The sequence below is a fragment of the Lotus japonicus genome, chromosome 3 (genome assembly GCF_012489685.1).
Source record: "Lotus japonicus ecotype B-129 chromosome 3, LjGifu_v1.2".
Classification (NCBI taxonomy): Eukaryota; Viridiplantae; Streptophyta; class Magnoliopsida; order Fabales; family Fabaceae; genus Lotus; species Lotus japonicus.
Genome location: NC_080043.1, coordinates 3403142 through 3425922, shown reverse-complemented (window position 1 = coordinate 3425922; position 22781 = coordinate 3403142). Strand labels below are relative to the sequence as shown.

The 22781-nt window shown below is 37.8% G+C and overlaps 3 protein-coding genes, 1 long non-coding RNA gene and 1 pseudogene across 4 annotated transcripts; 2 read left to right on the top strand and 3 right to left on the bottom strand.

The window, feature by feature from the left end:
- Positions 1 to 677: 677 nt before the first annotated feature.
- On the bottom strand, positions 678 to 5651 carry LOC130745496 (uncharacterized). Its single transcript, XM_057597792.1, has 5 exons — positions 5306 to 5651; positions 4106 to 5173; positions 3435 to 3734; positions 3046 to 3137; positions 678 to 1878 (listed from the first exon to the last, which is right to left on the bottom strand). The coding sequence occupies exons 2-5, from the start codon at positions 5057 to 5059 to the stop codon at positions 993 to 995; spliced, it is 2232 nt and encodes a 743-aa protein (XP_057453775.1). The 5' UTR covers positions 5060 to 5173; positions 5306 to 5651; the 3' UTR covers positions 678 to 992.
- A 1490-nt stretch (positions 5652 to 7141) lies between these two features.
- LOC130742639 (uncharacterized) lies at positions 7142 to 7762 on the bottom strand. Its single transcript, XM_057594743.1, has one exon. The coding sequence runs from the start codon at positions 7760 to 7762 to the stop codon at positions 7142 to 7144; it is 621 nt and encodes a 206-aa protein (XP_057450726.1).
- A 3248-nt stretch (positions 7763 to 11010) lies between these two features.
- Positions 11011 to 13424, top strand: LOC130748211 (GDSL esterase/lipase ENOD8-like). Its single transcript, XM_057601378.1, has 5 exons — positions 11011 to 11362; positions 11888 to 12091; positions 12192 to 12361; positions 12491 to 12752; positions 12845 to 13424. The coding sequence occupies exons 1-5, from the start codon at positions 11050 to 11052 to the stop codon at positions 13165 to 13167; spliced, it is 1272 nt and encodes a 423-aa protein (XP_057457361.1). The 5' UTR covers positions 11011 to 11049; the 3' UTR covers positions 13168 to 13424.
- A 96-nt stretch (positions 13425 to 13520) lies between these two features.
- LOC130748212 (ADP,ATP carrier protein ER-ANT1-like) lies at positions 13521 to 16141 on the top strand (annotated as a pseudogene).
- Positions 16142 to 19453: 3312 nt separating this feature from the next.
- On the bottom strand, positions 19454 to 21118 carry LOC130748576 (uncharacterized). The gene is made up of 3 exons (XR_009022734.1): positions 20959 to 21118; positions 20667 to 20723; positions 19454 to 19926 (listed from the first exon to the last, which is right to left on the bottom strand). It is a non-coding gene; the product is annotated as an uncharacterized LOC130748576 (long non-coding RNA).
- Between the last annotated feature and the right edge of the window lie 1663 nt (positions 21119 to 22781).

The window sequence follows — 22781 nt, the reverse complement described above, 5'->3', positions numbered from 1 at the left end:
ATCTTGCACCACCTACCTCTTAATTTCTTTGATTTCACTTACAAGTGGTATGAGTTTTAATATATTCACACTATACTTTTTTTTCTTCTTTTTTATCGCAATTTATTTTTTCTATCATATCATATTAGGATTATTGCTATCATCAATAATTCAATATGCACACAAATCGTAGACTATATGATGTAACATATATCAACGTGTGTGGACTCAATAAAGAGCATCATCTTGTCTATTAAAATTCTTCATTGAAGGTTCAAGGACGTATCACTAAGTGACCTTCAACAAGATAGATAGATGTTGTTGGAGTTTCTTGAGCTAAGCTTCAACCATATTTTTATGGATATACTCTTTGGTACTCGTCAAGGTGCTTAATCCAGAGTCTAAGCTTTTTTTTTTTCTTTTCAAAAGAGTCTAAGCTTTGATATCAAGTGAAATAACCACAAAAATGCAAGATGAGATGTTGAATTGATTTAAGATTTGGCTTAGGATTTATTTCCTCAACTTTACATATAAAATACTGCACACATGATTTGAGAAACACAGTAGAAACTATTCCTATTCAGATTTAAGTAGTTCATTTGTCAATTGTCCTAATGCACCCCACCAGTTAGATACTGTTTGCGATTGATACTCACAAGAACAATGATGCCATAAAAGAACCACATTCAAGGCAAGGATTGGAAAAGTTTCTACTGATATCTTCCACCGTTTTAATTTGTATGATTTCATTTGAACAATATCAAGAAAAATCAAAGAAAGAAAATATCTTCACAAATCACATTTGCTATCTCCATTGTCCCTCTAATAAATAATTAGCACTCCACCATCTATACCTCAAACCCCATGTAGGATTTATGTACAAACAGATTAGAAAGAGGGAAAAAATGATCTTTTTGAGGGGATCTTGATTTTTGGACAACTTTGAGTGACCAAGGTTAGTCCCACTCTACCCTACTTATGCAATTGTTAAGCTAAGCTATGTACTCATTCATTCACCTTTTGCCTTTAATCTGTGTTGTTTGGATCGGAGTTGATGATGATTGTGGTCCACCACTGAGTGCAGCAGCAGCAGACTCAACATGAGTAAGAAGATATTCGTATATCTTCTTCCTTAGTCGGTCAATCGTCTCTGCTGGAATCTGGCATGATTCTCCCTCGTCTTCCTCGTCCCTGCTCGACCCTATCTCATCTAACCAATCATTTACACTCTTCAGCTGAGAGAGCATACCTGCAATTTGGCCATTATCTGACAAGGTATTGTCCCCGTCAATGTCCAAGAACCTCTCAACGAATCCTACGAACCAGTCTCGGGACTGTAATTGCAACATTTCAGCCAAATTAACCACCTCATCGAGGCCATTTCCCCTAACCCACTCCGGGAGCGGTGGTTGGACTAGCTGCTTGTGCCTGTTTGCTGACCCATCACCAGGTTTGCGAGTAGCTCCTTGTGAGGCGTGCTTGGAATAAAGTGGTTGACGAGTTTTCCCAGGAACTTTTGATGAAGAATCTTCACTTGAAGAATTGTGTAGTACTAACATGGGCTGATTTCCCATGAGAGTCTTCTGATTTTGAGAATTACTTGAAGCTGGAAGCTTGGATGATTGAGGTTCTCTTGTGAAAACAGCGAAGGATGAAAGATTCGTGGCCAATGCTGCTTGGACCCATGAAGATGCGTGTTTTTGTCTTTCTGATTTTAGTTTCAGTGCTTCTTCCAATTTGCTCCTTTCATAATCTGGAGATGAACCATCTGGAATGGGTTTAGATAATGATTCAGCAATCATCAGGGTACTGTTTAGGCTAGCATGAAGAGTTAAAAACTGCTCTACTGCTGGCTGGGGGTTCTCTTCCTTCGCAGAATTTGTTAACTCCGAATACTTACTGCCAGAAACATCACAAAAAAGTGTTAGCAACAAGTACAACTTGGTATGTGGCATTGAATTACAACATTTCCACATAATAGAATAGTCTATTGAAATGGGTTAACTGCATTGACGGTTAAACCGGAAATTCAAAATTCTGCTGTACAATCAGCATCTTACCATGGCATAAGCTACAATGATTTTCAGTAGTATTGTGAAATTATGGGTAGTCTCCAACAAACGAATCTAAGATAAGCTATGACACCATCATATAATTCAGGTTAGGCTTAACTCTATCCCTAAAGCTAGTTCATGGGTGAGGATTGCTCTATACAATGACTTATTTGGCCATATCTCTAGTCAACGTAGCCCTAGGACTTCAGTCGACTTCTTAAATCTCAACACAAAGAACAATGGAGGAAATATTTTAATCAAAATAAGTACAAAGATCCAGGATTTGTCATGCAGGTGCCGTTCCAAGCCTACTTAGTTTGGATGAACTACATGTACTCAAGAACAATGAGTATGGCCAGTGGATTTGCAAGATGCTATATCAGTTCCAAGCACATAAATGAAAATGCAAATATAACTTTCATCAGGTATGAGTATAAAAAAAACATCAGAAATACAGGGGCAGGAATTTATAATGACAATCTATCCAACTGTTGACAAGAGATACCCAAGGAATGATAAAACAGACTATTACTAATAAATACATGACCGGTAATGAAATAGGGAAAATAGCTTCAAATAGGACGAAATGGTGAAGAAAACCTGTATATAACATTGCTAATAAGTAATGAAGTTCAGGATTCCTGCAAATGCCTCAGTTTCTACATTCTTATCTGTATCATCTGATGATTACATAGAATATCGTAAAAGTGATAGATAATAGTAAAGTAGCAAGAATATTTTTTTGATTGAGAATGATTTATTGATTTACATCTTAACTGAACCGAGTATAGAAATGTTTTCCCTATCCTCTAGAAGTGTTGTGCTTCAGTAGATGGAGAACTCACTCAGAAGTACAACTATCAGCAATATATCTAGGTTTTCATGTATACACAGTTAATCTCGGCAGTGTGGAGTAACACTAAGAACTAAGACCTGATCTAACAAATCGAGCAGTCCAGAAGAATAATCTATACTTAGTTGCATGAAGTTAATCTCCTGAATATTTTCATACCTTAGACATTGCAGCAAACTCTCAGCGGCGGCAGCCTCTTGCATAGCCTCATTTGCTGCTATCTGTGCCGCATCTCTGTGCCTCATAACTTCCTGTCACAAAGGTGACCATGGAATAAGAATGAAACAATACAGTTACAAAATTTATAATTTGAACAGAAAGATTCAGTAAGCCATATATAATTTTCTGAACAATGCATCAATTGGTTGAAGGGCTTGTACTCGAACAAGGACACAGAATGTTCATCAAAGTGTAATCCATGCATATATCCAAAACTATTATACTTGCAGCATACTTATTATATTTGTATTCATGAATGCTTAGACAATTGACAGCCAAGAATCAAAGAAATTAAGTGTAAAAAGCCAAGGATTTTTCAATGAATATACCCTTCCAATCTTTGAAATAGATGAGGGGAGTGAAGCCCATTGAACACTTGCATCTGTCACTTTTCTACTATTGAGAGAAACTTTGACCAAGTTTCCGGGGAGTCCGTGGTTAGCAACTTCTGCTGATTTCTTTCCAATGGAAGTTCTTTGTTTACTTGACTTTTCTTGTTCCTCCAAAGTTCCATTAGCAGTAGCCTTCTTTATAGACATCTGAGTCTTATGTTCGTCCTTGGAAGACTTTGTTGGTGCTTGGACTTCTTTAGATGGCAACTTCCCATTCGAGAAGCTTCTCCTAGGAGTCTGGTAGATCATAAAACGTAAGGAAGATAATGGCTTGATTGAATCAAAAGTCAAAGGAAATGAAATCCAGGTATCACAAACACCAACTATACTACATAGCACATATTCCACATGAAATTTGAAAGGGACAGAAAAAAAGAACAAAACAAAGATGCAATATATCCTACAAGGCTTAGTGTTTGACATCAGGAGCTGCAACTAATAACATGTTTGAATCAGGTTCTCTTTTATCAAAATCACTTCATGTCTCCAGAAATTACTCACATAAGCTTGTCCCTATAATTGATTATGGCTCTAAAATCAAATGTAAAAAAGATCTCCAAACATGCACTAAAACCAAAAGAATGAAGATGAAATTATATCACACTCACCGAGCTACGAACTTCAGGCTTAGGATCAACCTTGGCAGCACCCCTAGCTCTGGGAGACTCTCTAGTCTTGACCTCCATATTCCCTTCCCAGCTCTTCCGCAGAACCTTAGCCCCAAGGTCAATACCCTGCATCCAATTTCTGATTGGATTCCCCACCACCATTTTCTTCCCAGAAGAACCACCTTTTCCTGTCTCCACCACTCCCACATTTGCAGTGACCTTCTCCACCCTCTTACCACTAACCTTTGCCTGCTGCTGCTTCACCCCATTGGCAAATTTCTCAAAAGAAGTCGGCAACGAGTAGCAACTACTCGGCGACGAAGGAATCGACCTTGAATTCATAGACTTCATCCGAGGCAACGGTTCCTTCTTCACATCAATCTTCAGTGCTGCTGGCTTTGTTGGCTGAGCCTGTGATTTAAACCTACCAAGAAGACCACTCTTCTTCTCTGATCCTTCTCCCATACCACCACCACCACCACCACCACCACCACTACCAACCCCATTTGATCTCACTCTCCTCTCCTTCTCCTTCTCCTTCACCTTCTCCCCAGAAGAACCACCACCATTATTCAGAAATGCAAGTGGATGAGTGGCAACAATATCTTCAGGTGTTCCTACACAAGGATGCCTCCCCGGAACAGGCCTAACCCCTCTCAAAATCGGAACCGGCGAAGCCGCCTCGACGCGATCCACAAACACAAACTGCCCCAGCTGAATCTTATCACTCAAAATAAGATCATCATCTTCATCAGGCAGAGAAACATACGTAGCATGAGACGAATCTGAAACCTTCAGATAAAACCCTTGATTCGGAAACAATTCTCCACCTGCAAGCGCAGGAACAATGCTCACAACTTGCAACAGTGATGATCTATGCTCCCCTCCAACCTTCACATCTGTATTCATGTGCTGTAACAGCTTCAGAAGCACACCAGGAACCAGATTCGCCATTTCCACAACCACCTTCTTCACTCTGCATCACTCACCAAAATTCCACACAAGAAATTTTGTTCGTACCCAATTTGATTTTTTCTCTTAACAAGCAATTCTAAATCATGGGCAATCCTAAAATGACAAAAAGATTCAATTTTTAGAAAGAATTAATCAAAATTAGCAAAATTTAAATGCATAACAAAAACAACAAAATAAAAAAAATAGTTTGTATTTTTTTGATTTTTTCCAATCATAGAACTATACCCTTTGTGATTATCTGGTTTGGTAGTGGCACAGCGAAGAATCCAACATCAAAATCTTAACTTTAGGAGAAATCAACAATCATGGACATTTTTTATGCAAATTTCAGAAAAGGGTCATGAATATTGAATAATAATATATAGGTTTGCAGACAATAATAATATTGAATAATAATATATAGTAGAAATTAGGATGAATATTAAAGGGGTGGTGTCATTGTCTGTGAGGTTGGATAGAGCTGAAGAAAAGCAAGGATCACAGAAAAATGGGTGAAGGTTGTAATTGACGGCAGGTTTGAGTTTGAGGTTCTCATGCATGATGGATACGCAAAGAGCTGTCAGTGTCTGACAAATGCATCTATACACACATGCGTTTCAACTCATTCAATTTCTGGAATATGACCCACTATCTATTGTTTGGTTATAGTACCATGTTTGTTTAGGGGAAATAATGTCTTTTTGTCTTTAATCACCCAAAATTCACTGAGACTTGCATTATGTTTGTTTTGGGGGAAGATAAAGGAAGGAAGAGAAAAGGAAAGGATTATAGAATCTTTCGTGTTTGGTTCGCAAGGATAATGGAGAGGAGAGATGGACTGGGAGTAAGGGGCTACGCCCAGAGGGACTCTCGCTAAGGGGCGGGCGCACAATCCGTAGTTGGGTCTCGCTGGCCAAGGCGAGGCCCAATAGGCCCATTAGAGGCAGTAGCGCGGGAAGCTCACTTCCCACCCTATAAGTAGAGGACACTTACCAATTGTAAAAGACTTTTGACGCATTTGATCAATTCATACATATGAAATTCAGTTATCTTCTATCTTTCTAGTGCAATATCTCTACTCTTTAGGGGCTACCCCTTCTTTGAGTGTTCGAACCAAGAACAAGAGATTAATTTATGTGGGGCCCCGAGTTTTCCCTTCATTCAAACAAGGAAAATTTTTAGAGAAATCATATAATATGTGATGGATGTTGTGATAAGAAAAAAAAAGAATAAATAAGATGAAATAAAAAATTAACGGTGATAATATTCTCATTTGTATTAATAATTTTTTTTTACATTTTTATTAATATTGCTATTTGACTTATTGATATATCTTTATTTTTTTAGATTTTGACTACTCAATTTTCCTATTATCATTAAGAATTATATCCCGTTATTATCAATAAAATTTAATTAATACTTTATACAAGTGACAAATAAATAAAATTTGAAAATGGTAACAAATTCACATGAAAATTTCATTGATATTAGAATATCATGAACCAGAAATATGGGGTCAGTTGGACCGTGAGATAGTTTACTGAGGATCCAAAGCGTGACAGATTTAATACTCAGAGGATTAGAGGAACAAAAAGAGAATGTAATTGGGGGCACATAATATGATTCTATTTTTATCATGTGAACTCATTCTCTGAATAAAGTGGAGGATAAATACAACTCATTTTATATAAGCTATAGAATGATTAGTGTTTTTGGACTTATCATGCGACTGCATGTGCTTTGGTTAGGACCTAGGTAAACAAGAGTAATGGTGTGTCGGTTATCTATAAAAAATGAATCACCTCCTCATATACTAGTGTGGAATAAATGCGACTTTCTCATTTGATCATAACAAATATGTAAGGGCCCTGCTATAGATAATAGAATCAAAACATAGAAAATGTTTATTAATTAAGACTATATGATTTTTGCTAACTTTTTTTTTAACGTAGAACATATATTAAAATCAAGAGGTCATAGAGGTAGTTACATCAGACGCGACCAAACCGAAACAATCTGGGGGAACCTTCTCAATCCAAACGCAGTTGGGATACCTTGAGGAGTTCTTAGCAAAGTAATCAGCTACAGAGTTACCGGATCGACGACAAAAGACAAACGAAAACTAGAAAAATATAAAACCAAATCCTTACAATCTTTAAGAATAGAAATAAAATAAGAAGCTCCCTGCAAATGCTTGTTCCAAGCTTCATAGAGTTTGAGACAATCTGTTTCCACCTCTATATCATGGAAGAAAAGATCAGCTGCAAGAGAGAGACACCATCTAAAAGCAAGAACTTCAGCCATCAATGGAGATGAAGCATCCACCGGAGAGACCGTTGCTGCCGCCATAACCTCACCGTGGTGGTTCCGCGCTACACAACCGAAGTCCGCCGCACGATTAGTCTTCCAAGAGCCATCAAAATTGAGCTTGGTCACGTTCGGTTGAGGCCTTTTCCACACTGCTGCAAAGTCACGTCCTGGAGGAGAAATGGAGACGCTAGGGGGCGCATGAATCATCTGCAACCGAGAAGCCAAGACGTCCAACGAAGACGTAATGCCTTGAAACACCAACCTGTTGCGAGCTTCCCATATAGCCCACACAAAATTCACACACCTTGAAGCCATATCTACATCATTAATATCAAAACAATACTGCAAAATACCTTGCACCGAGCCATACGCCTCAACACGTAAAGAACCCATGAGAGCGAACCACCAACGACTCACCACCGGGCATGAGACCAAAATGTGGTTGATAGACTCCTCCTCATCATGGCAAAGTGGACACACCTCCTCAACATCAACACCCCGCGCATGAAGAAGCTTCCGCAGGGGTAAAATCCCTTTGACCGCGCGCCAAGCTCAATACTAATTCACTCTATACTTTTCACTTAAATAAATTTGATTAACTTAAAATCAGAGTGAATTAACTCTATGGATATATCAGTACTGTTGTACTGATGTGTTTTTATCGAATGAATGTTTAAAGTGATTTAAACTTACTTATTAGTAAAGATTCGCAAAGAAAAATGAGAATTTGAGATATTTAGGTATAAAACTAGTCGATGGATTTAATTATAATTATTGAAAATTTTGAGGGATTAAATTTAATAAAGATATATTGGGATCAAAATCATAGGTACATTAAGTACAACCATGTTCCTACTGACACTATTCGTTTGAGGTTGTTTCCATTCTCTCCCTTACGGATAAGGTGTCGGCTTGATTGTCCTCCTTGCCGGAAGGATGCATCACTACATAGAAGACACACTTCCTTCGCAAACAGAGCCCAACTCCAAGGACACAAGACACACTTCCTTCACAAACAGAGCCCAACTCAAGGGAGGAAGCTAAGACTATCACACTTGTTGGACTTACAAAAGAGGATGCACTTAAAGCTGAAGAAGCACAATCAAGTTTTGCCTCTGTATTGATCGTAGGAATTCGCACTAAAGGGAGTTCCCAAGAGCTTGAAGAAGAAGGTAAAGGCCAATCTGCATTGGCTACTATAAGTATTCTTATTCATGATAATGAGTATAATGCTGAATACAACATAATACTAAAGCTATTGAAGAAAATCAAAATGGAGAACCCAATAAAGATCAACTAGATTACCATCTAAGCTTAAAGATTCAGGGGAATTCAGTCAATTCACCAATCCTTGAAATGTGGGAAATATATACTCTGAAAGTGTTTCATTGATTTGGGGTCAAGTGTGGATTTAATGCCTTATTCGATCGGTTTTATAGAGATTAAGAATAGTTAGGTTAAGAGCCATTAACATTTCACTTGAGCTTACTGACAAGTCAATCGTTCACTCAAAAGAGATAGCAGAAGATGTGTTGATTCAAGTGAGAAAATTTACATTATCTTATTATCTTACAGATTTCAAGGTGATGGAATAACTAATTCTAATAGAAAACATAATGAACCTAATAATACCATACATAAACCTGAAATAATCTTCTAAGTTTACTCTCCCTTATTTTCCTTCGAGCCAGTCACGTTTTTTTTTTCTCTCTCTTTCTGAAGTGGTTGGGGATGAGCATCCATGCGTAAGCATGCAGCTTACGTCGAATCAAATAAATATTGTCGGAGTGACACCTGAAAACCTAACGCCACTAATGGCACCTGTTTGACCAACCTTGTCCTTGGGAAGTGTATTTTCCTTTCCTCTCAGACCGGGAAAAATGTTAGTAGGTGGAGTCCCATAGCCTTGCGCCATTAAGTCTCTTTCTCTCTCTGAAGTGGTTGAGGATGAGCATCCATGCGTAAGCATGGAGCTTACGTCGAATCAAATAAATATTGTCGGAGTGACGCCTGAAAACCTAACGCCACTAATGACACCTGTTTGATCAACCTTGTCCTTGGGAAGTGTATTTTCCTTTCCTCTCAGACCGGCAAAAATGTTAGTAGGTGGAATCTCATAGCTTGCGCCATTAAGTCTCTCTCTGTGAAGTGGTTGGGGATGAGCATCCATGCGTAAGCATGCATCTTACGTCGAATCAAATAAATATTGTCGGAGTGACGCCTGAAAACCTAACGCCACTAATGGCACCTATTTGACCAACCTTGTCCTTGGGAAGTGTATTTTCACTTCCTCTCAGACCGACAAAAATGTTAGTAGATGGAGTCTCATAGCCTTGCGCCATTAAGTCTCTCTCTCTGAAGTAGTTGGGGATGAGCATCCATGCGTAAGCATGCAACTTACGTCGAATCAAATAAATATTGTCGGAGTGACGCCTGAAAACCTAACGCCACTAATGACGCCTGTTTGACCAACCCTATCCTTGGGGAGTGTATTTTCCCTTCCTCTCAGACCGGCAAAAATGTTAGTAGGTGGAGTCTCATAGCCTTGCGCCATTAAGTCTCTCTCTCTCTCTCTCTCTCTCTGAAGTGGTTGGGTATGAGCATCCATGCGTAAGCATGCAACTGACGTCGAATCAAATAAATATTGTCAGAGTGACGCCTGAAAACCTAACGCCACTAATAGCACCTGTTTGACCAACCCTGTCCTTGGGAAGTGTACTTTCCCTTCCTCTCATACCGGCAAAAATGTTAGTAGGTGGAGTTTCATAGCCTTGCGTCATTAAGTCTCTCTCTCTCTCTCCCTCCCTCCCTCCCTCCCTCCTAGCCTGCATACAAAACAATACTCTAAAGTTCCACCATCTTACAAATGCCCTAGCCTCTCTTTAAGTAGGAAATAATTAGGTTTTCACGAGGCTTCTGTTGTGCAACTTAGCAAGCTAACTTTAATACTTAGCATGGGCAAAGAAGAGGAGTGCATGGTTGTGGAGCTTCATTTTCAAGAGCATGGTTGTAGTATTTGGCAAGCACGATCATGCCTCTACGTTAGCATGTAAAATTCCACTAAAAGAGCAACTTTTCACTATTTTCTCTTTTTCCCCTCTTTCTACCTACATATTGCGAATACACTTAAAAACATGTGAATTTTGTATAGCAAATACAACAATTAGGCCTAGATAAAACCATAATAAAAACAAAGTACAATTTATGCTATGTTAACGCACATCAATAATTCAATATTCGAAGTAGCTTTCCGGCCCTTTCTTTCTTATCGCAGCAAAGATCTTGATCTCCTCACTCAATTAAATTCAATGATCTGTTTTGACTTGTTTTTTGGTGGCACCCCTTGTGCGTAATAAAATCATTGCTTATCTAAAAAAAATTAAATTCGAAATTCCATTATATTTCAAAATAATTAAGGAGCACTCGCAAAAATTCTGTTTGAAAGTCTACTATTCTCTGTCCAAAAAATAAATCCTAACTATTTCAAGAGCACTATACCAATTACCAATTAACAATGTTCTACACATGACACACGTGAAATATTATATTAAAGGATCTACAAAATTAAATGATACGCCTTACCTTGTGGGGGATTACTTGTACTTTTTATAAAGTCACTCTTGTTATTCTATTATTGATTTAGTGTCCAATAATTCAAGTTCAGAAAAGTGAGCTTCTATATGTGTCAAGCATATATATCAATTTTATGGTTCCTTTGTGTTTTGCTGAATGAACTCATCTCTGTAATGGAGTTTTTCATCACTCAAATATCTCTTTTTGTTTTTGTTTTCACTGCTACGTCAACTACACTACTGAACCCTGTATATGGCGGCGGTTGTGATTTTCCAGCCATCTTCAATTTTGGTGCCTCAAACTCAGATACTGGAGGCTACGCTGCTGCCTTTGAAGGACCAAAACCACCACATGGAGACACTTATTTTCACAGACCCGCTGGAAGGTACTCTGATGGCCGAATCATCATTGATTTCATAGGTAACGTAGTTCTATTTCTTGTGGGAATGTTTTACTTACCTTAAGTATAAAAAGCATGATTCTAGATGCATATATGGAAAAATAGTATTTATTACAAAACTATTAGGAATTACACACATATTTTACTCTTTTCAATGAAGAGCAAACGTTTTGGTCGGTTTGGTTATAGTGACTACTATAGTTCATGATATGCCTCCAGGATTATATGTCACTTGCAGATTGTTCATTAAACACACAATCAAATACACAATTTTTTTGAGGTGAAGTGATTTGTCTTTAATAACTGAGCCAAGCATATCTCGGTCACACACTTTTTACTTGAATCTTTATATATAAATAACACCTTTAAATATTAAGTCTAACTTTGATTCATTACTTTGCAATTTCAACAGTGGTTCGGGAAAAAATAAAATTATCCTTCAATCACTTACTAACATGTCGAAATTTAATAATCATTTAGATCATTCATCATTGTAAAGTGAAAGGTTTTAAGTTTAATTTTCATTCACATCTTTGTAATTTCAGCACAAAGTTTTGGACTTACATATCTTAGTGCGTATCTTGACTCTCTGGGATCAAACTTCTCTCATGGTGCAAACTTTGCAACATTAGGATCAACAATTATACTCCCTAAGAGTGTTAAACCTCGAGGTAGTCCTTTCTTCTTAGGAGTTCAGTACCTTCAATTCAAAGAGTTTAAAGCAAGATCACAATTCATAAAAGATCAAGGTCAGTCTAGAAATTATTTTCATTGATATAATTTGGTTATTTTGAGTTCAATTAACAACAATGTGTTTTGCATGTTTTTCTTCAAATGTTTGTCGGTTAGGTGGCATGTTTTCAACGTTGATGCCCAAAGAAGAGTATTTTTCTAGAGCTTTATACACATTTGATATTGGTCAAAATGATCTTATTGATGCCTTTTCTGGTAACACGACTATACAACAAGTCAGTGATTCTATACATGATATGGTCGACAATTTCGTAGCGAATATTAAGGTAGCTAAACACTCTTTTGATATAGTCGTGAGTCAATAATCAAATTAGTTCTTTCATGGAACGCCACTTTCATATTAGTTCTCAATTTCTTAATTTCTTGTTTTAAATGAATGAAACTTGGTGATCAAGAACATATATGATTTGGGGGCTAGATCGTTTTGGATACACAACACAGGACCAATCGGGTGCCTCCCTGGCATATTGACTAAATTTCCATCTGCCGAAAGAGATAGTTCTGGTTGTGCAAAGCAATATAATGAAGTAGCACAATATTTCAACAAAGAATTGAAGGAAGCATTAGCTAAACTTCATGAGGACCTTTTGGTTTCAATGGCATATGTAGATATCTACTCAGCTAAGTACTCTCTATTTTGCAATCCAAAGAAATATGGTGAGCCAAAGCAAATTGACCTCAATTCTCATTGAAATAATCAAGCTTACCTAAAAGGAATGTTACTAATTTAAAGATTCATTAATGTGCAGGATTTGAGCACCCACTAGTTACTTGTTGTGGCTATGGAGGAAAATACAATTATATAGATGGAGTTGTATGCGGGGGAACTATAACCGTAGATGGTGATAAAATTTTTGTGGGCTCTTGTGAAAAACCATCCACTAGAGTGATATGGGATGGGTACCACTACACTGAGGCAGCTAACAAAGTTGTATTTGATCTAATATCTACGGGAGCTTTTTCAGATCCACCCATTCCCTTGAATATGTCATGTAGTAGAAATTTCATAGGAGGTGCAAGAAGAAGTATTTCTAGCCCAAGAAAAAAGGATTTTGATGAAGACAATCAATAGCATGAAGAAGGATGCTTTAAGTCTCAAGTCTAGTAAATTTGTTATATTAGTATATTTGTTATATTTTTTAGATTTCATGTATGTCATGATGTATCATTAATTAATCTCAAATCAATTGTTCTCAATCAATATGCAAATGATATTCAAATGGGTTGTCTAAATAACTCATGCTCAATTTTGGGTTATATCACCCATTGCCTTGTTGTACCAGTTATATTGTGACATGTGTCACGTTATTATCCACATCACTTTTAATATTTTATTTTCGTAATATATATTTTATTATTTAATTTAATTCTAGAACAACCCCTGCTAATTTAGTTAATAGCTTAGTGCTCCTCCTTTTTTATAAAATTAAAAAATATACCCACAATCCTCTTTCACGTTCTTCCTTTAGTTTCAAAAGAAAAAAAAAATGCTCTTCCCTTCGCCGGCGGCAACCGCAACCTAGATCGACGTGGTGCGGTGGTGGACGCTTCTCCAACCAGCATGCCAAAGCTGTTTGCCTCTTCTTCTTACGTCCTTCTTGAATTGGTTTGTTTTTCTTCAATTCAGTTGTTTACACAGTTTACAAGTTCAATTTTTCTATACTGTTTTTATTTCAGTGGTTGATTGTTTCCATGGAATTTTAAGACTTTAATCTGAGTCTAGTTTCTTTTCTACAATTGTGGTGTTGCATTTCTACATTTGTACAATCTGATTTTTATGATGCCCTTAAGTTGTTCGATGAAATGCTTCATTGAAGTGTCTTTGTTCAATTACTTTGTAGTAAGATTGGTGTCAATCCTGGCTCTGAGTTTTGAATGATTACATATCATGCTTTTTTCATGCTGAACTAGTTGGTGTCCTCTGTGACATCGAAGATTGTCAAGATGCCATTGAAGTGTTTCATTTGTTGGCTGGCCTTGGAAGGTTGTTCCCATGTCATGGTTCTTCACAAAGCTGTCAAATTCTCTTGGTTTTCCTCTCACCTATGAAGGGGTTCACTATCCATCTTTCAATTTTTCTTTTACCTTTTGAATTACTGATTTGGATTGATTATGGTATTGCTGTTGTATGTGTTGTTGTGTCTGCTGCATCGGAATTTCACTTCAACATCATTATGTTTGCTTGAGGTGGCCACTCCTTTTTAGCAATTTGTTTGCTATGAACCGAACTGAATCTGCTACCACATTCTTAGAGATCTTCAAGTTTCACTGTTTTTCTTTTCTTTCCTGCACTTTTTTCTCGTTTGAAAGGAGTCTGAGAGGTTGACCTGCTTTTTTCGCTTAACGCCAGTGTCACTTTTATCTATTTGTAATTTCATCTCATAGGTATTCATGCCCTTTTTTTTTGCTGATCAAGTTTCTATTACTTCTGCCAGGATTAGAGACAAGAGTCCAAAAAAGATGGTAACATCTACGCAATATGAAAGATTTTCAAAGGATTTTGTCATGGGAGGAGTTGCAGCAATCATATCAAAGAGTGCAGTGGCACCAATTGAGAGAGCCAAGCTTTTATTGCAAAACCAAAATGAATTGATTAAAAGAGGACGACTCAAAAAACCATACCTGGGTGTGTCAAATGGCTTTAAAAGGGTTTTCCTGGAAGAGGGTCTGATTGCTTTTTTGGAGAGGTAACCGGGCCAATGATATAAGGTATTTCCCCACACAGGTGAGTTATTCACTTTACTGACATTCTGATTAATGTTCAAGAACTGTATCCCCACATACACCATTTTAATCTCCTCTTTCTTTCAAGATATCATACACATTATCTTTGAAGAAAAGAAAAGAAATCAAAAGAATGAACATGACATGTTATGTGGGATGCTGATATGTAGTTATATACCATTAAATGTATCAGGTAATTATTTCTTGTGCAGCTCACTAAAAAATAAAAATTCACATCACATAATAGCCGTAAATTCTTGTGTTCATGGGTTTTATATTTGTTGTCATCCATGGATTTTAGATATTAAAGTAAGACGAATATTTGATAACTTCTCTTCCATCCTAGCCTTTTGTCTGCCTAATTCACTATTAAATTGAAAAGTATATTATCTCAGAGCCTAGACTAATCGCATTTTCTTATACATAGTTATTTTATGGCATGATATAATATGTACCTGACAAATAATCACATTCTTTGATATGTGATCATGTCCAATTTGTAGTTTTGTACATTATTCCCCCTGAACATGCTTTGTGTTTTTCCTGTCATCACATGTGAAATATCATTAGTTGGGCATCTGCGCTTATATAAAATAGGGGCCCATACATATAGAAGAGAAACCATTAATTTGACTGCTTTCTATTCCCATCAACTCATGTGATCATGGCTCTCAAATAATGATTTTCTTTTATGTATTAGAAATAGTGTTTGAGCAAAGAGTTAATTGGTCTATAGGCTTTCAATTTTGCATTCAAAGGTTACTTCAAAAGCATCTTTGGATAGTCCAAAAAGAAAGACGGGCAAATTAAATGGTTTGCTGGGAATGTGGCTTCAGGCAGTGCTGCAGGAGCGACTACTTCACTGCTTTTGTATCATTTAGACTATGCACGTACGCGATTGGCTACTGATTCACAGGAGTGCCGTGCTACTGATCAGCGCCAGTTTAAAGGAGTAGTTGATGTTTACCGTAAAACCTTATCAATTGACGGAATTGCTGGCTTGTACAGGGGATTTGGGGTTTCAATATTAGGAATCACACCATGTATCGAGGGATGTACTTTGGGATCTATGACACTATGAAGCCCCTTGTTTTAGTTGGGCGGTTGGGCCTTTTTAGGTAAGCATTACTACTTTTATAGAAAAGGTCTATAATTCACAGCCAACCGAAAAACATGTAGTTGATACTCTATACTTTTAACTGATTCTTTTGTGTAATCTGTTTGATCTGTTCCACGGGGTATGTTGCCAAATACAAACATTTACCCTGGATTCTGCATTTCTGCTAGCTATATTGATGCTTAATGCTGAACTCTTGATTGTAGCTGTATTTTACAAATTATTTTGCCAAATTTTAAAACTTCTACACCTAGATAAATGGCAATGTCTGAATAATTAGAAAAATAATGTAGCATTTTATTATGTCCAAAATGACACATACTAACATTTAAAATATTGATTTTCTCATTTTATGTTTATGTTATATTAATTATAACAAGTGGATGGCATTGTTGTGCTATGTCTTTGACTCTTTTCCCACCGTTTCTTATGCTCAGCAGCAACTTTGATGATCTTATTAAAATTGGTAAAATGGTAAACTTCACAATCTTTATAAATTTAAATGCTATGTTTAACCAAAAAATATTTTATATGATGTATATAATATAAATCTTTTGTATATAGAACATAAGCAATATATTTAAACGGTGCAAACAAAGACTATAACTTGTGGAGTCCTAGTGGTGATAGAGCCTTTTTATAAGGCCTCCCGTGTATAGGGTTCGAAGCATACCCAGTGCAATTTTAAGAAATAGTTTGACATTATTATTCTTTCACCTAGCATGCTGGGCAAATGTGTATAATTTCCAAATTTTTATCCCTCTTTAAATATTTGTTTTATTTATTTGAGATCTCATCATCTACATATTTTTAAACAGTTTTACATTAAAACAAAGACATATTTTATTAAAAGGTATATATATATTATTTCAAAAAAAAGGTATATATATATATATGTATGTATATATGTGTGGAGAGAATAAAAAATTGAGAAGCAAATTTTTAAAATATTAACTTAACTCATAATAAATTTCTAATATTCATATTATATGAATCAATTGAATCTTTGATTTTTCTTATGAACATATGTGTGTATTATTGATTAAAAAGTATTTAATTTATGTATTGAAATTTTATTGCAACCTCTGAAAAAAAAACTCCTTGCTCTGCCACAGGTCATTATGTGTATAGGTTAACTAGTTTTGATGGGTGTTTCGAGTGAAAGGTTTGTTCTAGACCACCTTACTTTAATGTTTTATTCTCTACCAACGTGCGATTTCCATCACCACCACCACTGCAATTTCCACCACCACCTCTGCCATCTACCGCTAAGTCACGCCCGAAACGACCTCCATCACTATCGGCATCAGTGGTGGTTGACAACGCTAGCGACTGTCAGAGTCGTCGATACCGTAAGGGCCACTTAGGCATGTGCCTTAGATCCCCATAACAAAAAACAATTAGTACCTATAAATAGAAGATTAATATATTAAGTTTCTTTAAGATTATTGTCGATTGAAAATCACTTTAACATTTTCACCTTAAGCCCCAAAAAGTCTATACACAGCTCTGGCGACAGTAAAGGTGGCGACTACGTTGGTGAAGGTGGTAAAGGCGACTACTACGACTGTAACAATGTTGGTGATGGTGGTGGCAATGGTGAAGGTAGGGGAGGTAGTGACGCTGATAGTGGTAATGGAAGCAATGACAACACATTAGGTTTCGTTTGATATGTTGTTTTATGCATGACCATATAATCTATCACCACTAACGCCGCCTCGACACCTCCACTATCGCACTCTTACACTGCCACCACCCTCTACAACCACTATACGACCACAACTGCCACCACCACCACCATCCCCTTACAACACGACCAATACCGCAACAACAACCTCCTACAACACTGTCATCACCACAATACCCTCCACCACCACCCTCCACCCCGAAAATCGGCTCCACAACCCTCAACCAACAACGTCATCACCGCCAACACAACTTACCACCACGACATATTGGAAAGACTTTGTTTGGATACTAAGGGTTATTTAAACCAATAAATATTCCTTAACCAAAGTAATTAAAGTAGTGTCATTCATATTTAAATAAATTTATAGAGGTGATGGTGGTCGTGGCAATTGAGGTTGTGGTGATGTAGTTGTGGAAGCGACCATGGTTGTGGTGAACGGTTATGATGGAGGTGATGGTAGAGAAGGTGGTGGTGGTGGTGTTGGAGGGTGGCGGTAGCAGTAGAGGTGACGGTGGTGGAGGCAATGACGGTGGTGATGGCAATGGAGTGGTGGCGGTGGTCGTGCAGGTGGCAACAATGTGGTGGTGGACGATTGTGGTGGTGGAGGGTGGCGGTAACAGTAAAGGTGATGGTGGTGGTGGCAATGGAGTGGTGGCCAAGTACTTTTTGTAATCGACTCTATCCTCGCTTTATATCTTCAACACACAAGGAAGGACGCAGTGGGAAGGAAGCAGCCCTAGCCTCTGTCCGGCCGATCATTCTGCTGGCATCTTGCATTCACGCCTCCGTTTGACTGCCGCTCGGGGATGGAGTTGTAGATACGTTAGTCTTAGCGGATCCGAATCCGAGTTTGCTGCTCCAACCATTACCAAACTAATACCTATTCTGTTTAGTACTTCAGGTGCTTCTGTTGCGTATAATGTAAATTGGCTGAATCCCGTGAAACCATTTCATAAAAGTTCATTGATATCCTCTTTTTATAAAGCAAATCGACTTCGATTCTTGAATAATCGACATCACTTCTGCTTCTATTGGAACAAAAGATTGCTACAATGGTCGTGCAAGTGGCAACAATGTGGTGGTGGAGGGTGGCGGTAGCAGTAGAGGTGATGGTGGTGGTGGCACTGGAGTGGTGGCGGTGGTGGTGACGGTGGTCGTGCAAGTGGCAACAATGTGGTGGAAGTGATGGTAGAAGTGATGGAGGGTGACTGTAGCAGTGGATGTGATGGTGGTGGCCATGAAGGTGGTAGTGGTCGTGTCGGAGGTAACGATGGTGGTAGTGGACGATTGTGGTTGACATGATGGTAGAAGTGGTAGTGGTAGTGGAGGATAAATGTGATGTCTCTACAGTTTATTTAAAAAAAAAACTCCCTCGTTTAACTTTTTACTTAAAAGTCACTTTTTTTATATTTTCTTTGTAAAAAAAAATAAGTAGCTTATATTTTAAGAGCTTAAAAGTCAAAAATAAATTGGACCAAACACTACCTTAATGCTTAAATTTAACATCCAAGTCAACACAAATTTCCGTGGATCTTCTTTTTGATAGTAAATTTCCGTGGATCTTGCCTTGCTTCTACATGTAAGTATCTCAACCATGTAACTATTTTAAAAAAAAATGTAACATGTATATTAAGTTTCCGTTTTAAAAGAGACATCAAATCCTTTATCATATGTATCTCAGTGTTTCCATGAATCTCAACCATGTATCCTTTTTCATTCACCCCAAATCAAGTGCGTTACAGATTTCAATTGATTCACTTAGATTCTCATTCTCAAATCCTCATTATGAATTTCAAACAAATACCTAAAAATTACCCTGCTTCAGAAAATCCTCAATTTTTTATTATGAAAAATCCCCAATTTTTCCTTCCCTATGTACCATTTTTGCGCCACTGTACGCATCCTCAAATCTGTCTCCCCAACCAAATTTTAACTTCCCTCATATCCCCCTTTCAAGTTATAAATTCGTATAATGAATTTCAAATACCCGTGCAAATTTGGGATTTCATAATCATCGGTTAAGGGCTACCGCTTATTACAGACTTTGAAAAATAGTTTATGTACTCATTATACTGTGTCACATAGAAAATCTGATAAAGTGGCTACAAGGTATGTTCTAAGGCATTGTGATTTCTTGATGTGTGCTCTTCTGCCACATAGAAAACGTGTTCTGCAGCAGCTCCTAAGGTTGCAAAAAAAATAAACAGCAAAACAGGGAACCAGATGAGGCGAAAAACAACTCTGCTCGAAAAACAGCTCCTTTGCATCATAACAAGAGAGGTCATGTGCGATTCCACCTGCTGAATATGCTCAAAACCCAGCCAAGGAAAACAAGAAATTAGAAACTAGGATATTAAAAACAAACTCTTACAAGTGAGTAGATAGTACAAACAAAAAGTAACAGAACAGTACCTAGAGTAAAAAAAAGGCTTAATTACAACTTTGGTCCCCGACGTTTACCAATGCCACGATTTTGGTCCCCCACCTAATTTAATTACATAAATGGTCCCCGACGTTGTAGGCTGCGTGCAACGTTAGTCCTACCGTTTATTTCTTAATGGAGGAGGCTTACGTGGACGTCTAGTTGGAGAGAAAAAGGAGATCTGAGGAGAGAGGGGAGCACGTGAGTATCACGTGAACCTTATATGAACCCATTATACCCAAATCTGAAACCCTAGGGATCTAAATCGCGTTACCTTCTTCGTTCCAGGGAGGTCAGGGGTTTGGGTATAATGGGTTCAGATAAGGGTCACGTGATACTCACGTGCTTCCCTCTCTCCTCATACCTCCTTTCTCTCTCCAACTGGACGTCCACGTAAGCCTCCTCCATTAAGAAATAAACGGTAGGACTAACGTTGCACACGGCCTACAACGTCGAGGACCATCCATGTAATTAAATTAGGTGAGGGACCAAAATCGTGGCATTGGTAAACGTCGGGGACCAAAGTTGCAATTAAGCCTAAAAAAAAAGCACAAAAGAATAACAAAACATGGTACTCAAAACAGAAACATAAAAACGCAGGTAAAAAAATCACCATACTTGTTTGCTTCATCACATGCCACTCGAAACTCAGAGCCAGGATTGACACCAATCTTACTACAAAGTAATTGAACAAAGACACTTCAATGAAGCATTTCATCGAACAACTTAAGGGCATCATAAAAATCAGATTGTACAAATGTAGAAATGCAACACCACAATTGTAGAAAAGAAACTAGACTCAGATTAAAGTCTTAAAATTCCATGGAAACAATCAACCACTGAAATAAAAACAGTATAGAAAAATTGAACTTGTAAACTGTGTAAACAACTGAATTGAAGAAAAACAAACCAATTCAAGAAGGACGTAAGAAGAAGAGGCAAACAGCTTTGGCATGCTGGTTGGAGAAGCGTCCACCACCGCACCACGTCGATCTAGGTTGCGGTTGCCGCCGGCGAAGGGAAGAGCATTTTTTTTTCTTTTGAAACTAAAGGAAGAACGTGAAAGAGGATTGTGGGTATATTTTTTAATTTTATAAAAAAGGAGGAGCACTAAGCTATTAACTAAATTAGCAGGGGTTGTTCTAGAATTAAATTAAATAATAAAATATATATTACGAAAATAAAATATTAAAAGTGATGTGGATAATAACGTGACACATGTCACAATATAACTGGTACAACAAGGTCATGAGTGATATAACCCAAAATTGAGCATGGGTTATTTAGACAACCCTTATTCAAATATGAAGAAATTTTTTTATATAAAACTAAAAGATCAAAACACTATTGGAAAAATTAGCTTTAGAGTTAAAATCTTCAAAGTTTCATACTAATTAAATTTGTGATTCTCTTCGTGATAAGTGCTCAAGATATAAAAATGGTTCTCTTCGCGAGTTCATCTCAAAACCAAGAATGAAGAAACTGATGGAATTAGTAATGTGTAATTCAGAATTAGGCCATTGAACTTTTATTACTTTTAGAGTTTGGTCCTTGAGTATTAGTGACCAATGATTAGTTTGACTCAGCTGTAATAAGGTTGTATAAATACATTACTCATAGTGATTATGAGTAACACAATCAGTAAAAGAAACATTCCCTCTCTCTCGTTACTGTTAATCATTCTTCTTCCTCTTTCTCTCTGATATTGATAGTGTGTGTGTGTCATTGGGATCAAGTGGTTCTGTGACTGAACCAACAGTGGTATCAAGAGCTCGGTGACATTCGGCGACCTCAAACAACACGCGAAGGCGGCGAGCTGCGACGGCGAGCTGCGGCGGCGTCCAAGAAGCGACGACGGCGGAGATTCTGAATACGGTGAAGGTGGACGTGTCTTTCAAAGTCATGGCGGGTGCGAATGGAAACTTTCCGGCGTCACTGCCAGTTCTTGACGGAAAGACCGACTGGGATCGTTGGCATACCCAGATGGAGGTGATCTTCGGTTTTCAAGAGGTTCTTGAATACGTAACTTCTGGGTAAGATCCATTACCGGCGAATCCGACGGCTGAGCAAACCGAAGCTCACCGTGAGGCGAAGAAGAAGGATCTGAGAGCTTTGTTCATCATTCACCAGTGTGTGAATCCAGCCAATTTTGAGAAAATTGCGGCAGCAAAGACGTCGAAGGAGGCATGGGACATTCTGAACAAGAGCTACGACGGCGTGGCGAAATTGAAGAAGGTGAAATTGCAGACTCTACGGAGGCAATACGAAGCTATGCGTATGGAGAAATCAGAGACGATTTCGAAGTTTTTCACCCGTCTTCAAACATTGACGAACCAGATGAAGTCGAATGGTGAGTCAATGACTGATCAAATTCTTGTGGAAAAGGTGTTGCGTTCACTCACTCCAAAATTTGATCATATTGTCACAACCATAGAAGAATCTAAGGATCTTGAATTGATCAAGATTGATGAGTTACAAGGGTCTCTTGAAGCACACGAGATGAGGTTGAGCCTGAGAGATTCTGAGAAGGAAAGTGAGCAGGCTTTGTATACTCGTGGTGGAAATTCCAGTAAGAAGAGTTGGAATGATAGAGGAAAAGCCTCAAAGGGAAAGAATTGGAAAAACAAAGATTCTGGGCAATCTTCACAGCATGAGGAAGATGACGATTCCAAGAGAAAGTGGGATTCAAAGGAGAAGAATCAGGACAAAGATAAGTTCAAGAAAGGGAAGAGC